Genomic DNA, 22,229 nt, shown 5'->3' with positions numbered 1-22,229 from the left:
GTACAGGGCCCTGGTGAGACCCCACCTGGAGTATTGTGTGCAGTTTTGGTCTCCAAATTTGAGGAAGGACATTCTTGCTATTGAGGGAGTGCAGCGTAGGTTCACAAGGTTAATTCCCAGAATGGCGGGACAGTCATATGTTGAAAGATTGGAGCGACTGGTCTTGTATACACTGGAATTTAGAAGGATGAGAGGGGATCTGATTGAAACATATAAGATTATTAAGGGATTGGACACACTGGAGGCAGGAAGCATGTTCCCGCTGATGGGTGAGTCCAGAACTAGAGGCCACAGTTTAAGAATAAGGGGTAGGCCATTTAGAACAGAGATGCTGAAATATTTTTTCACCCAGAGAGCGGTGGATATGTGGAATGCTATGCCCCAGAAGGCAGTGGAGGCCAAGTCTCTGGATGCATTCAAAAGAGAGTTAGATAAAGCTCTTAAAGATAGCGGGGTCAAGGGATATGGTGAGAGGGCAGGTACAGGGTACTGATTGTATATGATCAGCCATGATCACAGTGAATGGCGGTGCTGGCTAGAAGGGCCAAATGGCCTATTCCTGCACCCACTGTGTCTTTTGAGATCAGTTCCTAGGTCAGTCAAAAGCAGCAAGTTAGTGTACTGATAGAAGATTGCTTAGGGCCTTAGTGCTTGACTACAAATTTTCTCACTGGATATAGGTGTATAACCTTGACACAAGCACCTTTCTACAGCAGCTCCAAGACAAAGGGCCATTGTTGTTTGCAGCACAGAAAGAAGCCATTCAGACACTATAGCAGACTGACAGATCCAAAGTCAGTTCTGTGATTGTGTTCTCTCCCTGTAGAAAAATTGCTTCACACATTTTTCCAATTTTCTCTTAAGAAGAATAGGTTCTGCCTCAGCCACTTAGAAATACTTCTAAATCTGTTTTAGGGAAACCTGATAATGTAGTTTAATACAGAGTTTGCCTGAACAACTTAAAAACAGCAAGAACAAATCCAAGTCCCATAGTACAGGATAATATCACACAGTAGTAGATGGTTACTGTAACAGTAGTTAGAGAAATAATAACAAAGCAACATAAAGTTTAAATTTTTTAAGCCTGAAGGCAAAAAAAAACAAGATTTGTTGAGGACTAAAAAAAGAACACATTAGAACAGGACACAATTTTAAATGAAAACATCAGGGTAGGTAGAAAGAGAGTTTACAATCAATTTGACTCCAAGAACATTTCTGCTTGTATACTGCTTCACAAGACATGGAAAATACATTTAAATTACAATCTTTACATTCTTGTCTCCTCATCTGCACTGTTCCGATCTAAATCATTTTCACGCACCTAGTTTTGGAAGTTTTTCTCCTTGACTCAGCCGGGTGGCTGCAAGGTCTTTAAGCAGTTTGTCTTTCTTGTGTTCAGGTGCTTGCGATATTCCTGTTAATTGTCCTGTAAGGCGCTCATTCACCAAATGTGCTTTTTTTGCATCCTTCATCTCTGAATCCTTAGTGTTAGTGATACCAGTTCTCATACCGGAAGCCTAGAATGAATCCAGTACACAGCAACATTATTAAATATAGGCATTAACAAAGATTTGAAATTTACACTTAGTTTACAGCTACAATTTTCTTGCTGTGCATGGGTCAAAATTATGTTTAATATCCAAAACGATGCTTTTCATTAAAGTAACAATTCCAATATCCCCATTAGTTTAACAGACACCATTTGAAATCAGCAGATATATTTTGCACACAAATAAATCTTAGCGTGGGGGATGATACAGAGCCATCAAATGCTCTTCATATGACAACTTGTTTAATCCTGGAATCATTTTCGTGAACCTTTGAACCCTCTCCAGTTTAAGCATATTCTTTCTAAGATAAAGGGGCTCAAAACTGCCCAAAAATTTCCAAGTGAGGCCTCACCAGTGCTTTATAAAGTCTCAACATTACATCCTTGCTTTTATATTTTAGTCCTCTTGAAATGAATGCTAACTTTGCATTTACCTTCTTCAACCTGCAAGTTAACCTTTGGGAATCCTGCACAAAATACTGTAGAATTTGTGTCACAGATTTGTGTATTTTCTGTCCATTTAGAAAATAGTCAACCCTTTCATTTCCTCTAACAAAGTGCATGACCCTACAGTTCCCAACACAGTATTCCATCTGCCACTTCTTTGCCCATTCTCCTAACCCAAGTCCTGCTGTAGCCTCTTTACTTACCCAAAATTACCTGCCTCTAACTTCATATTGTCTGCAAACTTTGCAACAAAGCCATCAATTCCTTCATCCAAATCACTGACGTATAATATAAACAGAATCGGTCACAACACAGACCCCTGTGGTTCGCTAGTCACTGGCAGCCATTCAGAAAAGGCTCCCTTTACTCCCCCCTTTACCTCCTGTCAATCAGCCATTTCTTTGCAAGCACACCAAGTGCTACATCTCCTCCCTCCCTACTGTTGGGGTTATATACTGTGTCCGGTGCTCTCTGTGTGGCCTCCTATATATTGGCGAGACCGCTTAGCCAAGCACCTATGCCCCATCCACCACTGGCCACCCATTTTAATTCCACTTCTCATTCCCATAGGTCTATCCATGGTCTCCTCCACTGTCGTGATGATGCCACACTCAGGTTGGAGGAACAACACCTTATATTTCATCTGGGTAACCCCAACTTGATGGCATGAACATCACTTTCTCAAACTTGCAGTTATCCGCCCCCTCCCACCCTTCACCATCACTTTTCCTTCTCTCATTCTCATCTCTTTGCACCCTTTTCATTCTTCCATGGCCTTCTGTCCTCTATCAGACTTCCCCCCTTTCCAGCCCTATGTCTCTTTCATCAATCAACTTCCCAGTTCTTTGCTTCATCCCTCGCCCTTCAGGTTTCACCGATCACCTTGTGCTCCTTCAGCCCTCCCCTCCCTCCCACCTCCCCCCACTTTTTAAATCTACTCCTCAGCTTTTTTTCTCCAGTCCTGCTGAAAGGTCTCAGCCCGAAATGTCGACTGTACTCTTTTCCATAGATGCTACCAAGCCTGCTGATTTCCTCCAGCATTTTGTGTGTGTTGCTTGGATTTCCAGCATCTGCAGATTTTCTTGTTTATGCTTTAGCCATGCTAGAATCTTTCCGGTAATACCATGGGCTCATAGGTTGTTAGGCAGCCTCATGTGTAGCACCTCGTCAAAGGCATTCTGAAAATCCAAGTACACATCAACTGATCCTCCTTTGTCTATCCTGCTTGTTATTTCTTCAAAGAATTCCCACTGAATGTCAGGCAAGATTTTTCCTTGAAACCACGCAAACTACATACAGTCCATTTTATCATTGGCCTTCAAATGCCCCAAAACTACATCCTTAACAATCAACTCTAACATCTTCCCAACTACTGAGGTTAGACTAACTGGCCTATAATTTTCTTTCTTCTGCTTCTCTCCCTTCTTGAAGAGTGGAATGACATTTAGTGATCTAGTGATTCTTGAAAAAAAATCCCTTCAGCAACCTCTTTCAGAACCCAGGGGTGTACACCATCTGGTCCGGATGACTTATCTACCTTCAGACCTTTCAAATCTTCCCAAGAACCTTCTCCCTAGTAATGTTAACTTTACACACTTCATGACCCCTGACACCTGGAATTTCCACCATATTGCTCGTTCTTCCACAGTGAAGCCTGAATCAAAATACAAATTAACTTTGCCATTTCCTTGTCGCTCCCTTACTACCTCTCAGCATCATTTTCCAGCAGACCAATATCCACTCATTTTTTTTTACACTTTCTGTATCTGAAGAAACTTTTGGTATTCTCTTTAATATAATTGGCTGGTGTACTTTTGTATTACATCTTTACCTTTTTAATGACTTTCTAGTTGCCTTCTGTTGGTATTTAAAAGGTTCCAAATCCTCTAACTTCCCACTAATTTTTGCTCTATTATATGCCCCCTCTCTGACTTTAATGTTAGCTTTGACTTCCCTTGTTAGCCACAGTTCTGTCATCTTGCCTTCTTCCTCTTCGGGTTGTATAGACTGTATCCTATACCTTCCGAATTGCTTCCAGAAATTCCAGCCATTGCTGCTCTGCCATTATCTCAACCAGTATTCTTTTCTAATCTATTCTGGCGAACTCCTCTCTCATGCCTTTAACTCCCTTTACTCCACTGTAATAGTGATACATCTGACTTTATATAGCAGATTCCAGTCAATTGGGCCATCAGTTAATCAGGGCAGCTGCTTTTTGGGACAAAGAACAAAAAACTAATCGAGAAAAGGCTAGGATTCCCTTCCCTTATTTAGAACACTATGATGCACAATTGCGGCAGTTAACTATTACCGAACAATTTCTAACTCGAGTAAGTGCATGCACTTGCATGGTTGTTAAGACACACACCGTGCTTTGAGCAAAGTTTTTAAGTAGCATCGTTTGCCTGTGTTTGTGTTCAAAAAGCAATGATTTTGTTACTGATAGCTGGTTTTAAAAAAAAGCAGCAAAACAATTCAGAACTATTTTGATCACTGTGGTTTCAAGCATTCTGGCTTGGAGATGCCAGAAACAGCCCGGAGCAAAAATGAAACAATTTCACTACTTCAACAAGATAGAAACGACAAAGAACTTGAAGGTATCGAATTCTTCCTATTTTCTACTTTGAAGGTAACATCTCCCCTTGAAGAAAGTAAGGATATTTATGCTGGCAAGATCTGAACTATAGAAATCCATAATGGATTACAGCAAGTTTGAATACTATTACAAGGCTTATTGAGAAAGTAAGGAGGCATGGGATTCAAGGGGACATTGCTTTGTGGATCCAGAACTGGCTTGCTCACAGAAGGCGAAGAGTGGTTGTAGACGGGTCATATTCTGCATGGAGGTCAGTGACCAGTGGTGTGCCTCAAGGATCTGTTCTTGGACCCTTCCTTTGTGATTTTATTAAATGACCTGGATGAGGAAGTGGAGGGATGGGTTAGTAAATTTACTGATGACACAAAGGTTGGGGATGTTGTGGATAGTATGGAGGACAGTCAGAGGTTACAGCAGGACATTGACAGGATGCAAAACTGGGATGAGAAGTGGCAGATGGATTTCAACCCAGATAAGTGTGAGGTCAAATATGATGGCAGAAGATAACATTAATGGCAAGACTCTTGGCATTGTGGAGGATCAAAGGGATCGGGGTCTAAGTCCATAGAACACTCAAAACTGCTATGCAGGTCGACTCTGTGGTTAAGAAGGCATAAACTGGCCTTCAACAATCGTGGTATTGAGGTTAAGAGCCGAGATGTAATGTTGCAGCTATATAGGACCCTGGCCAGACCCCACTTGCAGAGTACTGTGCTCAATTCTGGTCACCTCACTACAGGAAGGACATGGAAACCACAGGAAGGGTGCAGAGGAGATGTCAGGGGAAGTTTTTTCTTAAAAATGCAGTGTGGTGAGTGTGTGTAATGGGCTGCCAGCGGCAGTGGTGGAGGCAGAAATGATAGGGTCTTTTAAGAGACTCCTGGATGGATACATGGTGCTTATAAAAATAGACGGCCATGGGTAAGCCTAGATAGTTGTAACGTAAGGACATGTTCAGAACAGCTTTGTGGGCTGGATGGGCCTGCATTGTGCTGTAGGTTTTCCATGTTTCTGTGTTTTTATTAAACATATCCCAATAGACAAATGTTAAATAACTGAAATGCAACAGTAAGATATCAATATTTGTTAGAACATATAAAGTAGCTTTTCAGAAACAGCAGTTTCCTTCTCAACTAAACCTTAGTATTATGATTGATGGTAAATGGAAGCCCAAGGCTTGGCTTAATCCAAAGTTTCTTTTACATGGCATGAGATAATTGAAGGAGAGCATAGAGACATTTTGATGAAAATAAAAAGATTAGTCTCAGTGCTAAGGCAGCTAATATATTAAAATTATTTCTCTGTCTAACTAATGTGCAGAAAGGCCACAAGATCTGTGATTTTGGCATTCTTCTCATGCTAAAATATACGTATTTTTTTAAAATAAAGATAAAATCCACAAATAGTTTGAAAGTTCCCCTCTCCATAAATTAGAAATAAGGAATAAAATCTGCTCTTGCATAACTTATGTAAAACAATACAAGCAATTCTCAACTCTGGTTTCTTGACACATGCAGATACAGGCAGTCCCCGGGTTATGTACAAGTTCCGTTCCTGAGTCTGTCTTTAAATTGGATTTGAACCTAAGTCGGAACAAGTGCATCCGGTATTATTTAGCGTTTGTATTAGTATATAGTATATGTATTTACCTTTCTATGCATATAAAACACTTAAGAAACATATGTATTCCAATGATTAAACCACTGCTTTGCTTAGTAATAATTGTAGCTTTCATCGGGACAGGGCCTTTCACATGCTCCGTTATTCTCACTTTATCCGTTATCCTTTAAAATTGTTCCGATCATTGACCGACTGTAGCCTAAGCTTTTCCAATGACCAATGCCATTTTACCTCTTTCCAAACGCTTTATTATTTCCACTTTATTTTCAATCACAATTGCTTCCCGTCAATCGAACAGAAACACTGTGGGCGGCAGGTCATGACCTCCGCTGGCTCCCGAGGCCCGCTGGGACCTAAGGACCACAGCACAGAATTCCCTAGGTCCGAAAGTCCACCACACTGGAGAGAGGTTAAATGGGACAAGTGGGGGCTGTGCTGGGTTTGGGTACTGTATTTGACCCTCCACAAAATTCCGCGTGGGAATTTAAACTGGAGGTGGCAGTGTGTTTTTTTTTTTACGAGGTCGAGTTGCGAGCTCGACATCAACCCGGCATGGACGGTACGAGTCAGTGGATCGACATCAACCCGGCACGAGAGCGGTCTGTCAATAAATTGAACTCGGGAACCTCCGTTCTCCAACCTGGCGCTGATCTCACTGCAGCACCAGCCAACCGAAACGTGCGGGGCGGCGGGGTCAGGGTGAATCTTATTAAGAAAAATTTAAGCCAAATACAAAGTTAAACACCCAACAGTGTCAACGGCAACAACTTAAAATGGCGGACGGCGTTCTCCTTCCTCAGTTCGTAAGTACGAGCTATCCATAAGTCAGATGTTCATAACTCGGGGACTGCCTGTAATAGAGATTTACAACACAGAAAATTGCAATCTTGTGTGCTGACTAGGAATGTAACTGTCTCAGAAAACTAACTGATGTACAAAGTGATACAACAAAGCACAAAGCATGTTTTTACTGTTCTTGAACTGAATGAACAACTGCAAAATGTTAATGACTGAGAAATTTATCCTACAAATAAAATCCCTATTAATTGCAAACAGAATATTTTAACTCCTTTACTCTGAACTACCTTTTTTGTTTTAAAGATTGGACAAGCTTAGTGGCCTTAACATTTTCAGAACAGTAAAGCTGTAAGACTGGTGAAGTGGTGCAAGATGGCAAGATGTTAAGAAATGAAATATAGTAATGGCACCAAAAGTCTTTTGAATTTGGAAGTTATACTTCATCTTACCTATAGTAGAAGTAAAATGCCAACAGTCTACAGGACTGGGGTTTTGCTAATGATGGACTGGCAGATTTCCTGAACTATTGGTGCAAAGTCCAGTTTATCATCAAATGCACAAGTACACATATATATGAGTGCAATGAGAAACGTGCTTGCAGCAGCAACACAAACACAGGATGCCATTTATACTGATATCACAGGACAATTTCTACTTCTTAAAAGAAAGAAGAGGTTATACAAAATTACAGTGGACTCTGGATAAGTGGACCATTGTTTCCATTGGAGCAACAACTGATTTGGGACAACTCTTAAAGATTAAAAACTAAATCGAGAAAATAGCCGGATTCTGTTCATTTATTTGGGACAGGAAACCATTGCCAAAGTTTCTAACTAAACAGTTAAACAGTAATTTGTCTTTTTTTGTTATTAACTACTTCCATAAAATTATGCTAATAGGGGCAGCTGCTTAATTGAGCCAAATTGTGCTGGTTCCAACTGATCGGAATCCACTGGGTATTTTTCTTTAGTTAAGCAAGTTTAAAGGGAACATGGGAATAATGGCTCCAGAGATTTTAAAGATGAGCAAAGTGGTCCTCTACTGGTTTGGTTCGACCATGGATGTTGCATCCTATCTATGTTGAAGTCGATATGCCAGTGAGAGCAAACTGTTACCCATGCAGCAGGTTCCCCCTCTCCACACAGCTGCCTAATTCAAAGGAACGGCAGAGACCAATATAATTTTGAACCTACGACACCGCAGGTTCAAATGACTGTCTGAACTGCTTCCGTCTGGTAGGCGCTTCAGATCCCTCCAGACTAAGACTAATAGGCACTGGAGAAGTTTTTTCCCTACTGCGGTCACTTTGCTGAACAGTTAACTGCCAGTTAACTGTCGGCTAACTATTACTTGGATTGCACTACTTGTATGTATAATCTATATTTTCATTTATATTTATCATCTGTTATGAGCAGAGAAACAACATCTGCCGGAAGTAAATTCCTTGTATGTGTACAGGTACTTGGTGATTAAAGTCTGATTCTGAGTTGTCAGTCAGCTTGAACTCAATGTATGATTGCCTTGGAAACTTCAGCTCCAGATTTTTCCTCAGGGTTTACTCCCAAAGCCTTCCCCATGAGTGGGTATGGGTACAAGACAGCAGAGATTTGAGATCCATGTTGTCCTTTTCTTAGATGAGCTGCCAACCATGGCTGACAAGCCCCATCTGCCTGCAGCAACTAGTTTTAAGATGGCAGTAACCCACCTTTGCCCTTTTCCTGTCAGTAGAAATAGTTCCACTAGAATGAGTCACTAACCCACACATGAAGGCCAGGAGCTGGACTTGGCTGTCAAGTGTATTTGAGATACACACGATCTTATCCCCCACTCCTCCTCACCAACCACCCCCACAACCCAGCTATGACAGTCTTAAGTAAACAGATTTTAAAGGGAAGGCAAGATATTAATATGCAGCAGCCTCTCCGGACTCTGGACTGGGGATTGCCAAACGTTATGTGGATTTTCTGGTGTAGTCTGTTTTGTCATGTGCTCTTGTGATATCATTCTGGAGGAACATTGTCTCATTTTTTAACTGCATTGCATTTGTGGTTTCTAAATGACAATAAACTGAATCTGAATCTGAGAAATATGGTCCCATTGTAACGGTGTGCTACACGCAGCGCTAAAATTACGACACGGAGTCGCTAACTGCAGTCGAAGGAAAAAAAACTTTATTCGAAATCTTCAGCCTCACTTTTAAGCCTCCCTCAACCTGCCCCCCATGGCGCAGAGGCTCCAAAGCTCTGTGCTCGCAAACCCCCGTAGGCTATCTAATTGTGAGTCGGTTCGGATGTGCCAGGAAATGGGTCGCCACATAACCCCCCACCCCCTCCAGAACCAGCGATACACCCCCCAATGTCCACAGTCTGGGCCAGAACCTGCTTGGGAGGTCGGCCTCTGCGCCGAGGTGCCGGAAACTCGGCTGGTTGCGCCAGGTCTACATGGGCCGGTTTGAGGCGGTCCACCGTGAAAACCTCCTCTTTCCCCCCAACGTCCAGCACGAACGTGGACCCGTTGTTCCGGAGCACCATAAACGGCCCCTCGTATGGCCGCTGCAGCGGTGGCCGATGCCCGCCCCTTCGTACAAACACAAACTTACAGGTCTGTAGGTCTTTGGGTACGCAGGTCGCGTGCCGCCCTTGCTGTGAAGTGGGTATGGGGGCCAGGTTACCGAGCTTCTCACGTAGTCTGCCCAGGACTGCTGCGGGATCTTCCTCTTGCCCCCTTGGGGCTGGTAGGAACTCCCCGGGGACGACCAGGGGCGCGCTATATACCAACTCGGCCGACGAGGCGTGCAGGTCATCCTTGGGCGCTGTGCGGATGCCGAGTAGGACCCAGGGAAGCTCGTCCGCTCAGTTGGCTCAGTTGGCTCCTCGCAGGCGGGCCATGAGGGCCGACTTCAGGTGACGGTGGAAACGCTCCACTAGCCCGTTCGACTGTGGGTGGTAGGCAGTGGTGTGGTGCAGCTGAGCCCCCAAAAGGCTGGCCATAGCTGACCACAGGCTGGAGGTGAACTGGGCACCTCTGTCGGAGGTAATGTGGGCTGGTACACCAAAGCGAGATATCCAGGTGGCGATCAGGGCTTGGGCGCAAGATTCGGAGGTGGTGTCGGTGAGCGGGACCGCCTCTGGCCATCTTGTGAACCAGTCCACAATAGTCAGGAGGTGCCGCGCTTCGCGCGACACTGGCAGGGGGCCCACAATATCCACATGAATGTGGTCGAAACGCCGGTGGGCGGGATGGAACTGCTGCAGTGGGGCTTTGGTGTGCCGCTGCACCTTGGCCGTCTGGCAGTGCATGCACGTTTTGGCCCATTCACTGACCTGTTTGCGGAGTCCGTGCCAAACGAACCTGCTGGAAACCATCCGGACAATTTGGATGCGCCAAGTTATGAATGGAGTCGAAAATGCGGCACCGCCAGGCTGTCGGGACGACGGGACGGGGCTGGCCGGTGGCAACGTCACAGAGTAGGGTCCTCTCACCCGGGCCCATGGGGAGGTCCTGGAGCTGCAAACCGGAGACTGCGGTTCTGTAACTCGGAATCTCCTCATCTGCCTGCTGTGCCTCTGCCAGTGCCTCAAAGTCTACCCCTTGGGAAAGGGCATGAACGGTAGGGCAAGAGAGCGCATCCGCCACGACATTGTCCTTACCCGAGACGTGCCGGACATCCGTCATGTATTCAGAGATGTAGGACAGGTGGCGCTGCTGGCGGGACGACCAGGGGTCGGGCGCTTTCGTAAACGCAAAGGTAAGCGGTTTGTGGTCCGTGAACGCGGTGAAGGGCCGACCTTCTAGGAAGTACCTGAAATGCTGGATTGCCAGGTAGAACGCCAACAGTTCCCGGTCGAAAGCACTGTATTTGAGCTCGGGTGGTCGCAGGTGTTTGCTGAAAAACACCAGGGGTTGCCAGCGACCTGCGATGAGTTGCTCCAGCACCCCACCGACTGCCGTGTTTGATGCGTCCACTGTGAGGGCGGTAGGGGCGTCCATTCTGGGGTGTACTAGCATTGCGGCGTTCGCCAAAGCTTCCTTCGTTTGAACGAAAGCGGCGGCGGACTCCTCGTCCCAGGTAATGTCCTTGCTCGGACCCGACATCAGGGCGAACAGGGGGCGCATGATCCGGGCAGCTGAAGGGAGGAAGCGGCGGTAGAAATTGACCATACCTACGAATTCCTGAAGGCCTTTGATCGTGGTGGGTCGGGGAAAGAGGCGGACCGCATCTACCTTAGCGGGCAGAGGGGTTGCCCCGTCTTTAGTAATCCTGTGGCCCAGGAAGTCAATGGTATCGAGTCCGAACTGGCATTTGGCGGGGTTGATTGTAAGACCGTACTCACTCAGTCGGGCGCAGAGTTGACGGAGGTGGGACAGATGCTCCTGATGACTGCTGCTGGCTATGAGGATGTCATCCAAATAGATGAACGCGAAATCCAGGTCCCGTCCCACCGCGTCCATTAACCGCTGGAGCGTCTGTGCGGCATTCTTCAGGCCGAACGGCATGCGGAGGAACTCGAAAAGGCCAAACGGGGTGATGAGAGCCGTTTTGGGGACATCGTCAGGATGCATCGGGATTTGATGGTACCCTCGGACGAGGTCTACCTTGGAGAAGATCCGTGCGCCGTGCAGGTTTGCTGCAAAGTCCTGAATGTGCAACACAGGGTAGCGGTCCGGTGTGGTAGCCTCGTTCAGCCTGCGGTGGTCGCCGCACGGTCTCCAGCCCCCCGTCGCTTTGGGCACCATGTGCAGGGGGGAGGCCCATGGGCTGTCGGACCGCCGGATGATCCCCAATTCCTCCATCCTCTGGAACTCCTCCTTCGCCAGTCGGAGCTTGTCCGGGGGAAGCCGCCGAGCGCGGGCGTGGAGGGGTGGTCCCTGGGTCGGGATGTGGTGCTGTACGCCGTGCCTGGGCATGGCCGCTGTGAACTGCTGTGCCAGAACCGATGGGAAATCCGCCAGGACCCTGGTGAAGTCGTTGTCGGACAGCGTGATGGAGTCGAGGTAAGGGGCTGGCAACTGGGCTGCACCCAGGGAGAACGTCTGAAAGGTCTCGGCGTGGACCAGTCTCTTCCTGGGCAGGTCGACCAGTAGGCTGTGAGCCCGCAAAAAATCCGCACCCAGAAGCGGTTGGGCTACGGCGGCCAGTGTGAAGTCCCACGTGAACTGGCTGGAGCCGAACTGTAGCTGCACCTGACGGGTGCCATAGGTCCTTACTGTGCTGCCATTCACGGCCCTCAGGGGGGGACCCGGTGCCCTGCTGCGGGTGTCGTAACTCGTCGGGGGTAAAACGCTGATCTCAGCCCCAGTATCGACCAAAAACCGGCGTCCCGACCTTCTATCCCACATATACAGGAGGCTATCCCAATGGCCAGCCGCCGTAGCCATCAGCGGCGGCTGGCCCTGGTGTTTCTCGGGAACTTGCAGGGCGGGCGACAACGGCGGGCTTCTGCGCCCCACCGCTGGTGGTAGAAGCACCAGTGTTCATTGGGCCGGGGGTTGGCGGGCTCTGCGGCCGGGCCTGGACAGGTTTGCTGCCGGGAGCGTGGCTGGGAGATCTGTGCGATGGACGCCCCGCTCACCTTTTTGGCGTTCCACAGCAAGTCCGCCCGGGCTGCCACCTTCTGGGGGTCACTGAAATCCGCATCGGACAGCAGCAGGCGTATGTCCTCGGGCAGCTGCTCCAGGAATGCCTACTCAAACATGAGGCAGGGTGTGTGTTCGTCGGCGAGAGACAACATCTCATTCATTAAAGCCGATGGAGGTCTGTCGCCCAAGCCATCCAGGTGCAGTAAACGGGCAGCCCGCTCGCGCCGTGAGTCCGAAAGTCCTGAGGAGCAGGGCTTTGAATTCTGTGTACTTGCCGTCTGCCGGGGGCGACTGTACGAACTCCGCGACCTGGGCTGCTGTGTCCTGGTCGAGGGAGCTCACCACGTAGTAGTAGCGGGTGTCTTCTGAGGTGATCTGGCGAACGTGGAATTGGGCTTCGGCTTGCTGGAACCATAGGTTCGGGCGCTGTGTCGAAACCCGGCAGTTTCAACGAAACCGCATGAACAGAGGCGGCGTCGGTCATTTCTGGTCCAAAAATCGTTTGGACTGTCGGGGTCACCAATTGTAACGGTGTGCTACACGCAGCGCTAAAATTACGACACGGAGTCGGTAACTGCAGTCGAAGGAAAAAAAACTTTATTCGAAATCTTCAGCCTCATTTTTAAGCCTCCCTCAACCTGCCCCCCATGGCGCAGAGGCTCCAAAGCTCTGTGCTCGCAAACCCCCGTAGGCTATCTAATTGTGAGTCGGTTCGGATGTGCCAGGAAATGGGTCGCCACACCATTGAGTTTATAGGGAATGTGGAACACAGCACCCAAAGAGTCAAAGGCTAAACTGCTGGAATTTCCAAGCAGTCAGACAGAGGATTTTCAGTCTTATTGTATAATTTCTTGGTCTGCTTTATAATGCTGGGATGAGAGTTAGAAAGGCATGTTGAAATTAACACTTGATGCATGCAAACTCCATTAAAACATTGTCCTTTTTCTTTTGAAACATTTCCTCTTTGAGGATAAAGTTGAAGACAAGCTGTCATTCCAAGCCAGAGCTTAGACAGGTAGAGAAGAATTTATCAAGGATATAGAATGAATTATTCATAGAATAGAGTAATACAAGTGTTCAAAAATGCTTTGCACAATTACAGATCAACGCAGATTAATGTCAGGACCATTTCTAAATTACTCAAGGCAATCTCTCCCTTCGATACATGAACATTTATGTTTAAATTCATTTAAAAAGATGATATATATGCACATCAGCTAAGATAATTCTTTTAAAAATTGAAACATTTACCGGTATTAGCAATGAAATTATGGTTAAAGTAAGTGACAATATGCGGCAAACACGAGGAAATCTGCAGATGCTGGAAATTCAAGCAACACACGCAAAATGCTGGTGGAACACAGCAGGCCAGGCAGCATCTATAGGAAGAAGCACTGTCAACGTTTCGGGCCGAGACCCTTCATCAGGACTAACTGAAAGAAAAAATATTAAGATTTGAAAGTAGGAGAGGGAGGAGGAAATCCGAAACGATAGGAGAAGACAGGAGGGGGAGGGATGAAGCCAAGAGCGCGGAAGTTGATAGGCAAAAAGAATACAGAGCTGGACAAGGGAAAGGATCATGGGACGGGAAGCTTAGGGAGAAAGCAAGGGGGAGGGGAGCACCAGAGGGAGATGGAGAACAGGTAGAGAGAGAAAAAAAAAGAGGGGGGGAATAAATAAATCAGGGATGGGGTAAGAAGGGGAGGAGGGGAATTAACAGAAGTTAGAGAAATCAATGTTCATGCCATCAGGTTGGAGGCTACCCCGATGGAATACGAGGTGTTGTTCCTCCAACCTGAGTGTGGCTTCATCTTGAAAGTAGAGGAGGCCGTGGATAGACATATCAGAATGGGAATGGGATGTGGAGTTAAAATGTGTGGCCACTGGGAGATCCTGCTTTTTCAGGCGGACAGAGCGTAGGTGTTCAGCGAAACGGTCTCCCAGTTTGCGTCGGGTCTCACCTATAAAAGGCCCCACCGGGAGCATCGGACGCAGTATACCACACCAGCCGACTATCAGGTGAAGTGTCGCCTCACCTGGAAGGACTTAATTCTCCGTAACTTCCGCCACCTCCAACGGGAGGACACTACCAAACACATCCTTCCCTCCCCCACTTTCTGCAGGGATCGCTCCCTACGCGACTCCCTTGTCCTTTCATCCCCCACCCCATCCCTTCCCATCAATCTCCCACCTGGTACTTATCCTTGTAAGTGGAACAAGTTATACACCTCCCCTTGCGCTTCCTCCCACACCACCATTCAGGGCCCCAGACAGTCCTTCCAGGTGAGGCGACACTTCAACTGTGAATCGGCTGGTGTGGCATACCGCGTCCAGTGCTGCCTTTTATATATCGGTGAGACCCAACGCAGACTGGGAGACCGTTTCGCTTAACACCTACGTTCTGTCCGCCAGAGTAAGCAGGATCTCCCAGTAGCCACACATTTTAACTCCATGTCCCATTCCGATGTCTATCCACGCCCTCCTCTACTGTCAAGATGAAGCCACATTCAGGTTGGAGGAACAACAGCTTATATTCCGTCTGGGCAGCCTCCAACCTGATGGCATGAACATTGATTTCTCTAACTTCCGTTAATGCCCCTCCTCCCCTTCTTACCCCATCCCTGATTTATTTATTTCCCCCCTCCTCCTTTCCCTCTCTCTGCCCATCACTCATTGCCTGTTCTCCACCTCCCTCTGGTGCTCCCCCTCCCCATTTCTTTCTCCCTAGGCCTCCTGTCCCATGATCCTTTCCCTTCTCCAGCTCTGTATCCCTTTTGCCAATCCCCTTTCCAGCTCTTAGATTCACTCCACTCCCTCCTGTCTTCTCCTATCATTTTGGATTTCCCCTTCTCCCTCCTACTTTCAAATCTCTTACTATCTTTTCTTTCAGTTAGTCCCGACGAAGGGTCTCGGCCCGAAACGTCGACAGTGCTTCTTCCTATAGATGCTGCCTGGCCTGCTGCATTCTAGCAGCATTTTGTGTGTGTTGACGATATGAGGCCATCTCTATTAACTATTGCAAAACTGTCAATCTGGCACACTCAAGAATCTGGTGATGCTGAACTGGCAGACTGCTTTTTTTAAACTACAGAGACTATGGATATTATTTCTATTGACAACTCAAATTTCTTTACTATATTTTTATGTTCAACAATAAATCTTCCGATAAACAGGATGAAGTAGAACAAAGGAACTAGGGCACTGTTGACTTGGAAAAGTATGTGGAAAACCAGGTCCCAATGAATGGGAAGGGAGCAAAGCACCTTTCAGTTTCAAAAAAAAACCCCAAAGTTCTACAAGGCTACTTATGAATTCTTAATTACATATTGATTTGTAACCACACAAGACAGCTAATTTAGACACGTAAAAAAGTGGCATTGAAATAAAACCAAGTTGATGATACTAAAGAATCCTTTACAACCACTTTCAGTAATTTAATGGGTACTTTTACACACCACAAATTCAAGAGGTCTTCAAATAAAATCTACATTATTCCAAAAGATACTGGTCTTGAACTGACAAACCCATAATTCAGAAAAGTCTGCAAGACATGCAGGCCACATCAAAGGAAACTTATTATCAAAATACAGTCGGCCCTCCTTATCCGCGGATTCAACCAAACGCGATTCAGAAAAACCCTGAAGTTCTCTCTCCAGCACTCATTGCTTGAGCAAGTACAGACTATTTTTTCTTGTCATTATTCCCTAAACAATACAGTATAACTATTTACATGGCATTTACATTGTATTGGGTATGATAAGTAATCTAGAAATGACTTAAAAGTACAGGCAGTCCCCGAGATATGAATGAGTTTCATTCCTGATTCCATCTTTAAGTCGGATTTGAAGTCGGAACAGGTACATCCGGTATTATTTAGCGTTAGTTAGTCAAACATTTTTCTCAGTATATACTTTACCTTTCTATGCATATAAAACACTTAAAAAACATACATATTTCAATAATTTAACCACTGTGTTGCTTAATAATAATTGTAGCTTTCATCGGGGAAGGGCCTTTCACATTCTCCATTAAAATTGTTCCGATCGTTGACCAACTGTAGCCGAACGCTTTTCCAATGACCGATGGCGTTTCACCTCTTTCTGATCGCTTTATTACTTCCACCTTATTTTCAACTGCGATGGTGATTATTTTCGTGAACAGAAACACTGCGGATTCAGAGCTGCACCACCAGGTCTTAATGTCCACCGCACGGAGACATGTTAAATAAAGTCCAGGGTTCCACTGGGTCCTAAAGACCACCGCACTGATACATGTTAAATAAGGGACTTGAGCATCCGCGAATTATGGTATCCACAGGGAATCCCGGAACCAATCCCCGGGGATAAGGAGGGCCAACTGTACATGTCACCACGTACTACCCCAAGATTTATTTTCTAGCATTCATTCACATTTGAATTAGAATAGAATCAATGAAAAGCTACAGAGAAACTAACAAGCATCCAGTGTGCAAATACAAAAGACAATAAAAAAATAAACAAATAATACCGCAAACGTGAGCCATGAGTCTAAAGGGCGTGTTCAGTGTTGTGGTGAGTGAAGTTGTCCACACTGGTTCAGAAGCCCAATGGTTGAAGGCCAACAACTGTTCATAACTTTTGCAAACTCAGACAGAACCTTATAATTTAGCTGGCACCTACCAGTTGTTAAAAGCCTACTCTGCAAGTCTCTTTGGAATTCAAAGCTTTAAGTATGAATTGAAGCTTATAAGCTCAGATCTGCCTTCAATGGAAATCTACAAAATTGTAAAAAGAATGGCATGAAACACTGTCTATTGTAGCTTTGTGTTGTTTCATGTAACACTATGGTCCCGGAGGAACGTTGTTTCGTTTTTACTGTCTATGTCTATGGTCAAGATGACAAACTTGGCTTGACTAACTTTTCAAAAAATCATACCAGCTTTAACTACTACTTTAACATTTTAACAAATATTTCAAAAATTTAAATGATTTAAATTAATGTGACCTTGAAATCAAGGTGTTAGAAGAAAACTGTCAAACACTACACTGAAAAGTAAAACAAATCATTAGAAGCTTATTATAGTTTGATCTGCAACAGGGTGTGCAAGCATTGAAGTCAGACAATGTGATGATTTCAATTTCAGAGATAATTATTTAGCAAATATCCCACATTGTCATTTACATACCAAAATATTGCTCAAACCGATCTGAATGTTCTCAGAGGAACATTCTGGGACACTCCCGGCTCTTATACTTTTTCCCCAATATGTACTCGGCTCTTTTAGTTATTAAACAAGGAGGTCCTATGCCTCGAATACATGAAGCCCTGAGCAATCCTGTCGCTAAAAAGGCAGGGCAGAGGTTGGCAGAACTGGAATGCTGAATTGAAAATAATACATACAGATTCCTATTACTCAGGATTTTGTTATTCTAGGACACATTTTTGTACATGGTCTTACATTTTGTAAAACTGCTCGCCTCCCCTTCTTACCCCATCCCTTATTTATTCCCCTCCTTTTTTCTCTCTGTCCCTCCCACAATCACTCTCTGCCTGTTCTCCATCTCCCTCTGGTGCTCTGCTTCCCCTTCCGTTCTCCCTAGGCCACCCGTCCCATGATCCTTTCCCTTCTCCAGCTTTGTCTCCTTTTTGCCAATCACCTTTCCAGCTCTTAAGCTTCACCCCTCCCCTTCCTGTCTTCTCCTACCATTTCAGATTTCCCCCTCCCCTCCTACTTTCAAATCTCTTACTATCTTTTACTTCAGTTAGTCCTGACGAAGGGTCTTGGCCCAAAACGTCGACTGTGCTTCTTCCTATAGATGCTACCTGACCTGCTGCGTTCCACCAGCATTTTGTGTGTGTTACCCAATGGACTTGCATATTTGTGTTACACATCAAAAGTAACTAATAAGCCATCAAAATTATGTAATTAATTGATTTAAAGTCAATTCACAGGAATATGCAAAAATCAGCTTGTCCCTTTTCTGTGCATTACACTTTCAGGTACAGTGGATTCACGTTAATTAGGCAATTGGTTAATTTGGACAACTCAAAGAATAAAACTAATCCAAAAAAATAGCTGGGATTGCCTTTGTTTATTTGGGACACTATGCCACTTAACTAGGACAGGAAACTATTGCTGAACAGTTTCTAACTAGTGTCAATCATGTGCACTTGTTGCCATTAGACAACACTGTACTTCAAGGGAACTGTTTTTAAAACAGCATTAGTTGCATGCATTCGTGTTGAAAAAGCAATGATTTTTATCACTGATAAGACATCAAAAAATAAACAGCAAGACAACTCAGAAACGTTTTGCTCACTGCTGTTTCAAGCATTCAGGCTTAGAGATGTCAGAAATGGTTAGGAGTGAAAATGAAATGGTTCCACTACTTCAATAAGTTAGAAACTACAAAACATTTGAAAGTCTCAGTCTTCATAGTTTCTATTTTGAAGGTACCATCTTCTGTGCCGAATGCAGCAATCCAGATCAACAGGTTTAATATACACCGTCAGGATATTATCTACTGAGTCTCTCAAAAGCAGAGGTGGAGGAGTATGCCTCATGATCTTCTTGGTGCACAAATACATCAGTGCTGTCCCAATTCTGCTCACCAGACCTGGAATATCTAGCAGTAAAGTGCCGTACATTTTACCTACCACGAGAGTTCTCTGGGTCACTTTGGTAGCAGTTTACATTCCACCTCAGGCCAATGTTAAGCAGGATCTGAGTAATGGGATAAATATGCATGAAATAGTGCAGCCTAAGGCCTTCACCATTATTTTGGGAGATTTTAACTAGGCCAGTCTGGAAAAAAAAATCACTAAGCAACTACCATCAACAGATCACTTGCAATACCAGAAGAAACAATGCAATGGACCATTGCTACATCACCATCAAGAATGCTTACCGTGCTATTCCACGCCCTCACTTCGGGAAGTCTGATCATCTAGCTGTACTTGTACTGCCCAAGTATAGGCAGAGACTGAAGACTGCGGCACCAACAGTGAGGGTCAAGAAGGTGTGGACAAGGGAAGCACATGAGTGCCAACAGGACTGCTTTGAATCGGTGGACTGGACTGTATTCAGGGATTCATCTTCGAACCTGGATGAGTATGCTGCAGTTGTTACCGACTTCATCAAAACCTGTGTGGATGAGTATGTGCCTACAAAGACTTACTGTGCATTACCAAACCAAAAGCCATGGATGAACCAGGAGATACGTCGTCTGCTGAAGGCTACATCTGTGGCATTCAAGTCTGGCAACCCAGGCCTATACCAGAAAACCAGGTATGATTTGTGGAGGGCTATTTCAAGGGCAATGAGACAATTTCGAAGGTTGGAGGCAACACTGGATGGACAGCAACTCTGGTGGGGGTCTACAAGACCTTACTTCCTACAAAGCAAAATCCAATAGCATGAATGGCAGCAATACTTCACTACCAAATGAACTCAATGTCTTCTATGCACACATTGAAAGGGAGAACACAACTTCAGCTGTGAAGATCTCTGCTCACCTAATGACCCTGTGATCTCTGTCTCAGAGGCCGATGTTAGGCAGTCCTTAAAGAGAGTGAACCCTCACAAGGTGGAAGGTCCAGATAGAGTAGCTGGAAAGGCTCTGAAAACCTGTTCCAACCAACTAGCGGGAGTATTCAAGGACATTTTCAACCTCTCACTTATACAGGCAGAAGTTCCCACTTGCTTCAAAATGGCAACAATTGTACCAGAGTCTAAGAAAAATAAAGTGGGCTGCCTTAATGATTATCATCCAGTAGCACTCACATCGACAGTGATGAAATGCTTTGAGAGGTCTGTCATGACTAGACTGAACTCCTGCCTTAGCAAGGACCTGGACTCATTGCATTTGCCTATCGCCACAATAGGTCAATGGCAGATGCAATCTCAATGACTCTCCACACGGCTTCAGACCACCTGGACAACACAAACAACTGTGTCAGGATGCTGTTCATCGACTATAGCTCAGCATTTAATACCATCATTCCCATAATCCTGATTGAGAAGTTGCAGAACCTGGGCCTCCGTACCTCCCTCTGCAATTGGATCCTCGACTTCCCAACGGTAAGACCACAATCTGTGCGGATTGGTGATAACACATCCTCCTCACTGGCAATCAACACTGGCGCACCTCAGGAGGCTGTGTGCCTAGCCCACTGCTCTGCTCTCTATAAACACATGACTGTGTAGCTGGGCATAGCTCAAATGCCATCTATAAATTTGCTGACGATACAACCATTGTTGGTAGAATCTCAGGTGGTGATGAGAGGGCGTACAGGAGCAAGATATGCCAACTAGTGGAGTGGTGCCACAGCAACAACCTGGCACTCAACATCAGTAAGACAAAAGAGCTGATTGTGGACTTCAGGAAGGGTAAGATGAAGGAACAAACTCCAATCCTCAAAGAGAGATCAGAAGTGGAGAGTCAGCAGCTTCAATTTCCTGGGTGTCAAGATCTCTGAGGATCTAACCTAGTCCCAACATATCAATGTAGGTATAAAGAAGGCAAGACAGCGGCTAAACTTCATTAGGAGTTTGAAGAGATTTGGCATGTCAACAAATACACTCAAAAACTTCTATAGTTGTACCATGGAGAGCATTCTGACAAACTGCATCACTGTCTGGTATGGAGGGGCTACTGCACAGGACCAAAAGAAGCTGCAGAAGGTTGTAAATCTAGTCAGCTCCATCTTGGGTACTAAAGTACCCAAGACATTTTTAGGGAGCGATGTCTCAGAAAAGCAGTGTCCATTATTAAGGATCTCCAGCACCCAGGGCACACCTTTTCTCACTGTTACATCAGGTAGAGGTACAGAAGCCCAAAGGCACACACTCAGCAATTCAGGAACAGCCTCTTCCTCTCTGCCATCTGATTCCAAAATGGACACTACCTCACTTTTTTTTAAAATATACAGTACTTGTTTTTTATACATTTTTTAATCTATTCAATATACCTGTCGCTTAACGTCCATGATACGTTCTGTGAAATTGGACATTATGTGATTTGGACGTTGTGCGAACAGCATATTATATACTTTGCCTCTTGCTGCTATCACTAGGAGTGGTTTAGCTGCGTTTGGCAGCCATGATGCACTTCACGATAATATTTTCGGAAGAAAATTGAACAGAAATAACGCTACTACACTCAAGAGAAAAGCAATATCAGTATCCTCTTTAATGTTATTGGCCAGCTTATTTTCATATTCCATCTTTACCTTAATTACCTTTTTAGTTGCCTTCTGTTGGTTTTACCAATACAGACACCCCACCCCTTCTGCCTACCTGCTTGTACTTTGCATACCTGCTTGTACTTTGCATACCTGCTTGCCTACCTGCTTGTACTTTGTATCCTTGGGGCACTAAGCTCCCAGCTGTTATCTTCTTTCAGCCATGATTCAGCGATGCCTACAACATCGTACTTGCTAATCTGCAACTGTGCTGCAAATTCATCTACCTTATTCCTTATACTGCATTCAAGTACTACACCTTTAGTCCTGTATTCACTATTTTGGTACTATACTAAACATTTAGAAATGAGAGCTTCTTAATTTCTTTACAGGTAAATTCAAATAGAAATTATCCTATCTTAAATAAAACAGTTGAAATTGGTTCATTTTCATTGTGCAGCAGTAAACCTATTTCTA

General features: G+C 45.2%; 1 protein-coding gene across 7 annotated transcripts in view; it reads right to left on the bottom strand.

Moving 5' to 3' along the window:
- phf3 (PHD finger protein 3) overlaps positions 1 to 22,229 on the bottom strand; it is a 148,574-nt gene that overhangs the window by 90,147 nt on the left and 36,198 nt on the right. For all 7 annotated transcript variants that reach the window (XM_059982279.1, XM_059982280.1, XM_059982281.1 and 4 more), the window contains one exon: positions 1,322 to 1,517. In XM_059982279.1, the coding sequence (XP_059838262.1) occupies positions 1,322 to 1,517 (196 nt within the window). The remainder of the gene's footprint in view (positions 1 to 1,321; positions 1,518 to 22,229) is intronic.

Source organism: Hypanus sabinus, chromosome 10 (genome assembly GCF_030144855.1).
Source record: "Hypanus sabinus isolate sHypSab1 chromosome 10, sHypSab1.hap1, whole genome shotgun sequence".
Lineage (NCBI taxonomy): Eukaryota > Metazoa > Chordata > Chondrichthyes > Myliobatiformes > Dasyatidae > Hypanus > Hypanus sabinus.
The sequence above is the reverse complement of the archived record's forward strand: the minus strand, read 5'-3'. Positions and strand labels throughout refer to the sequence as shown.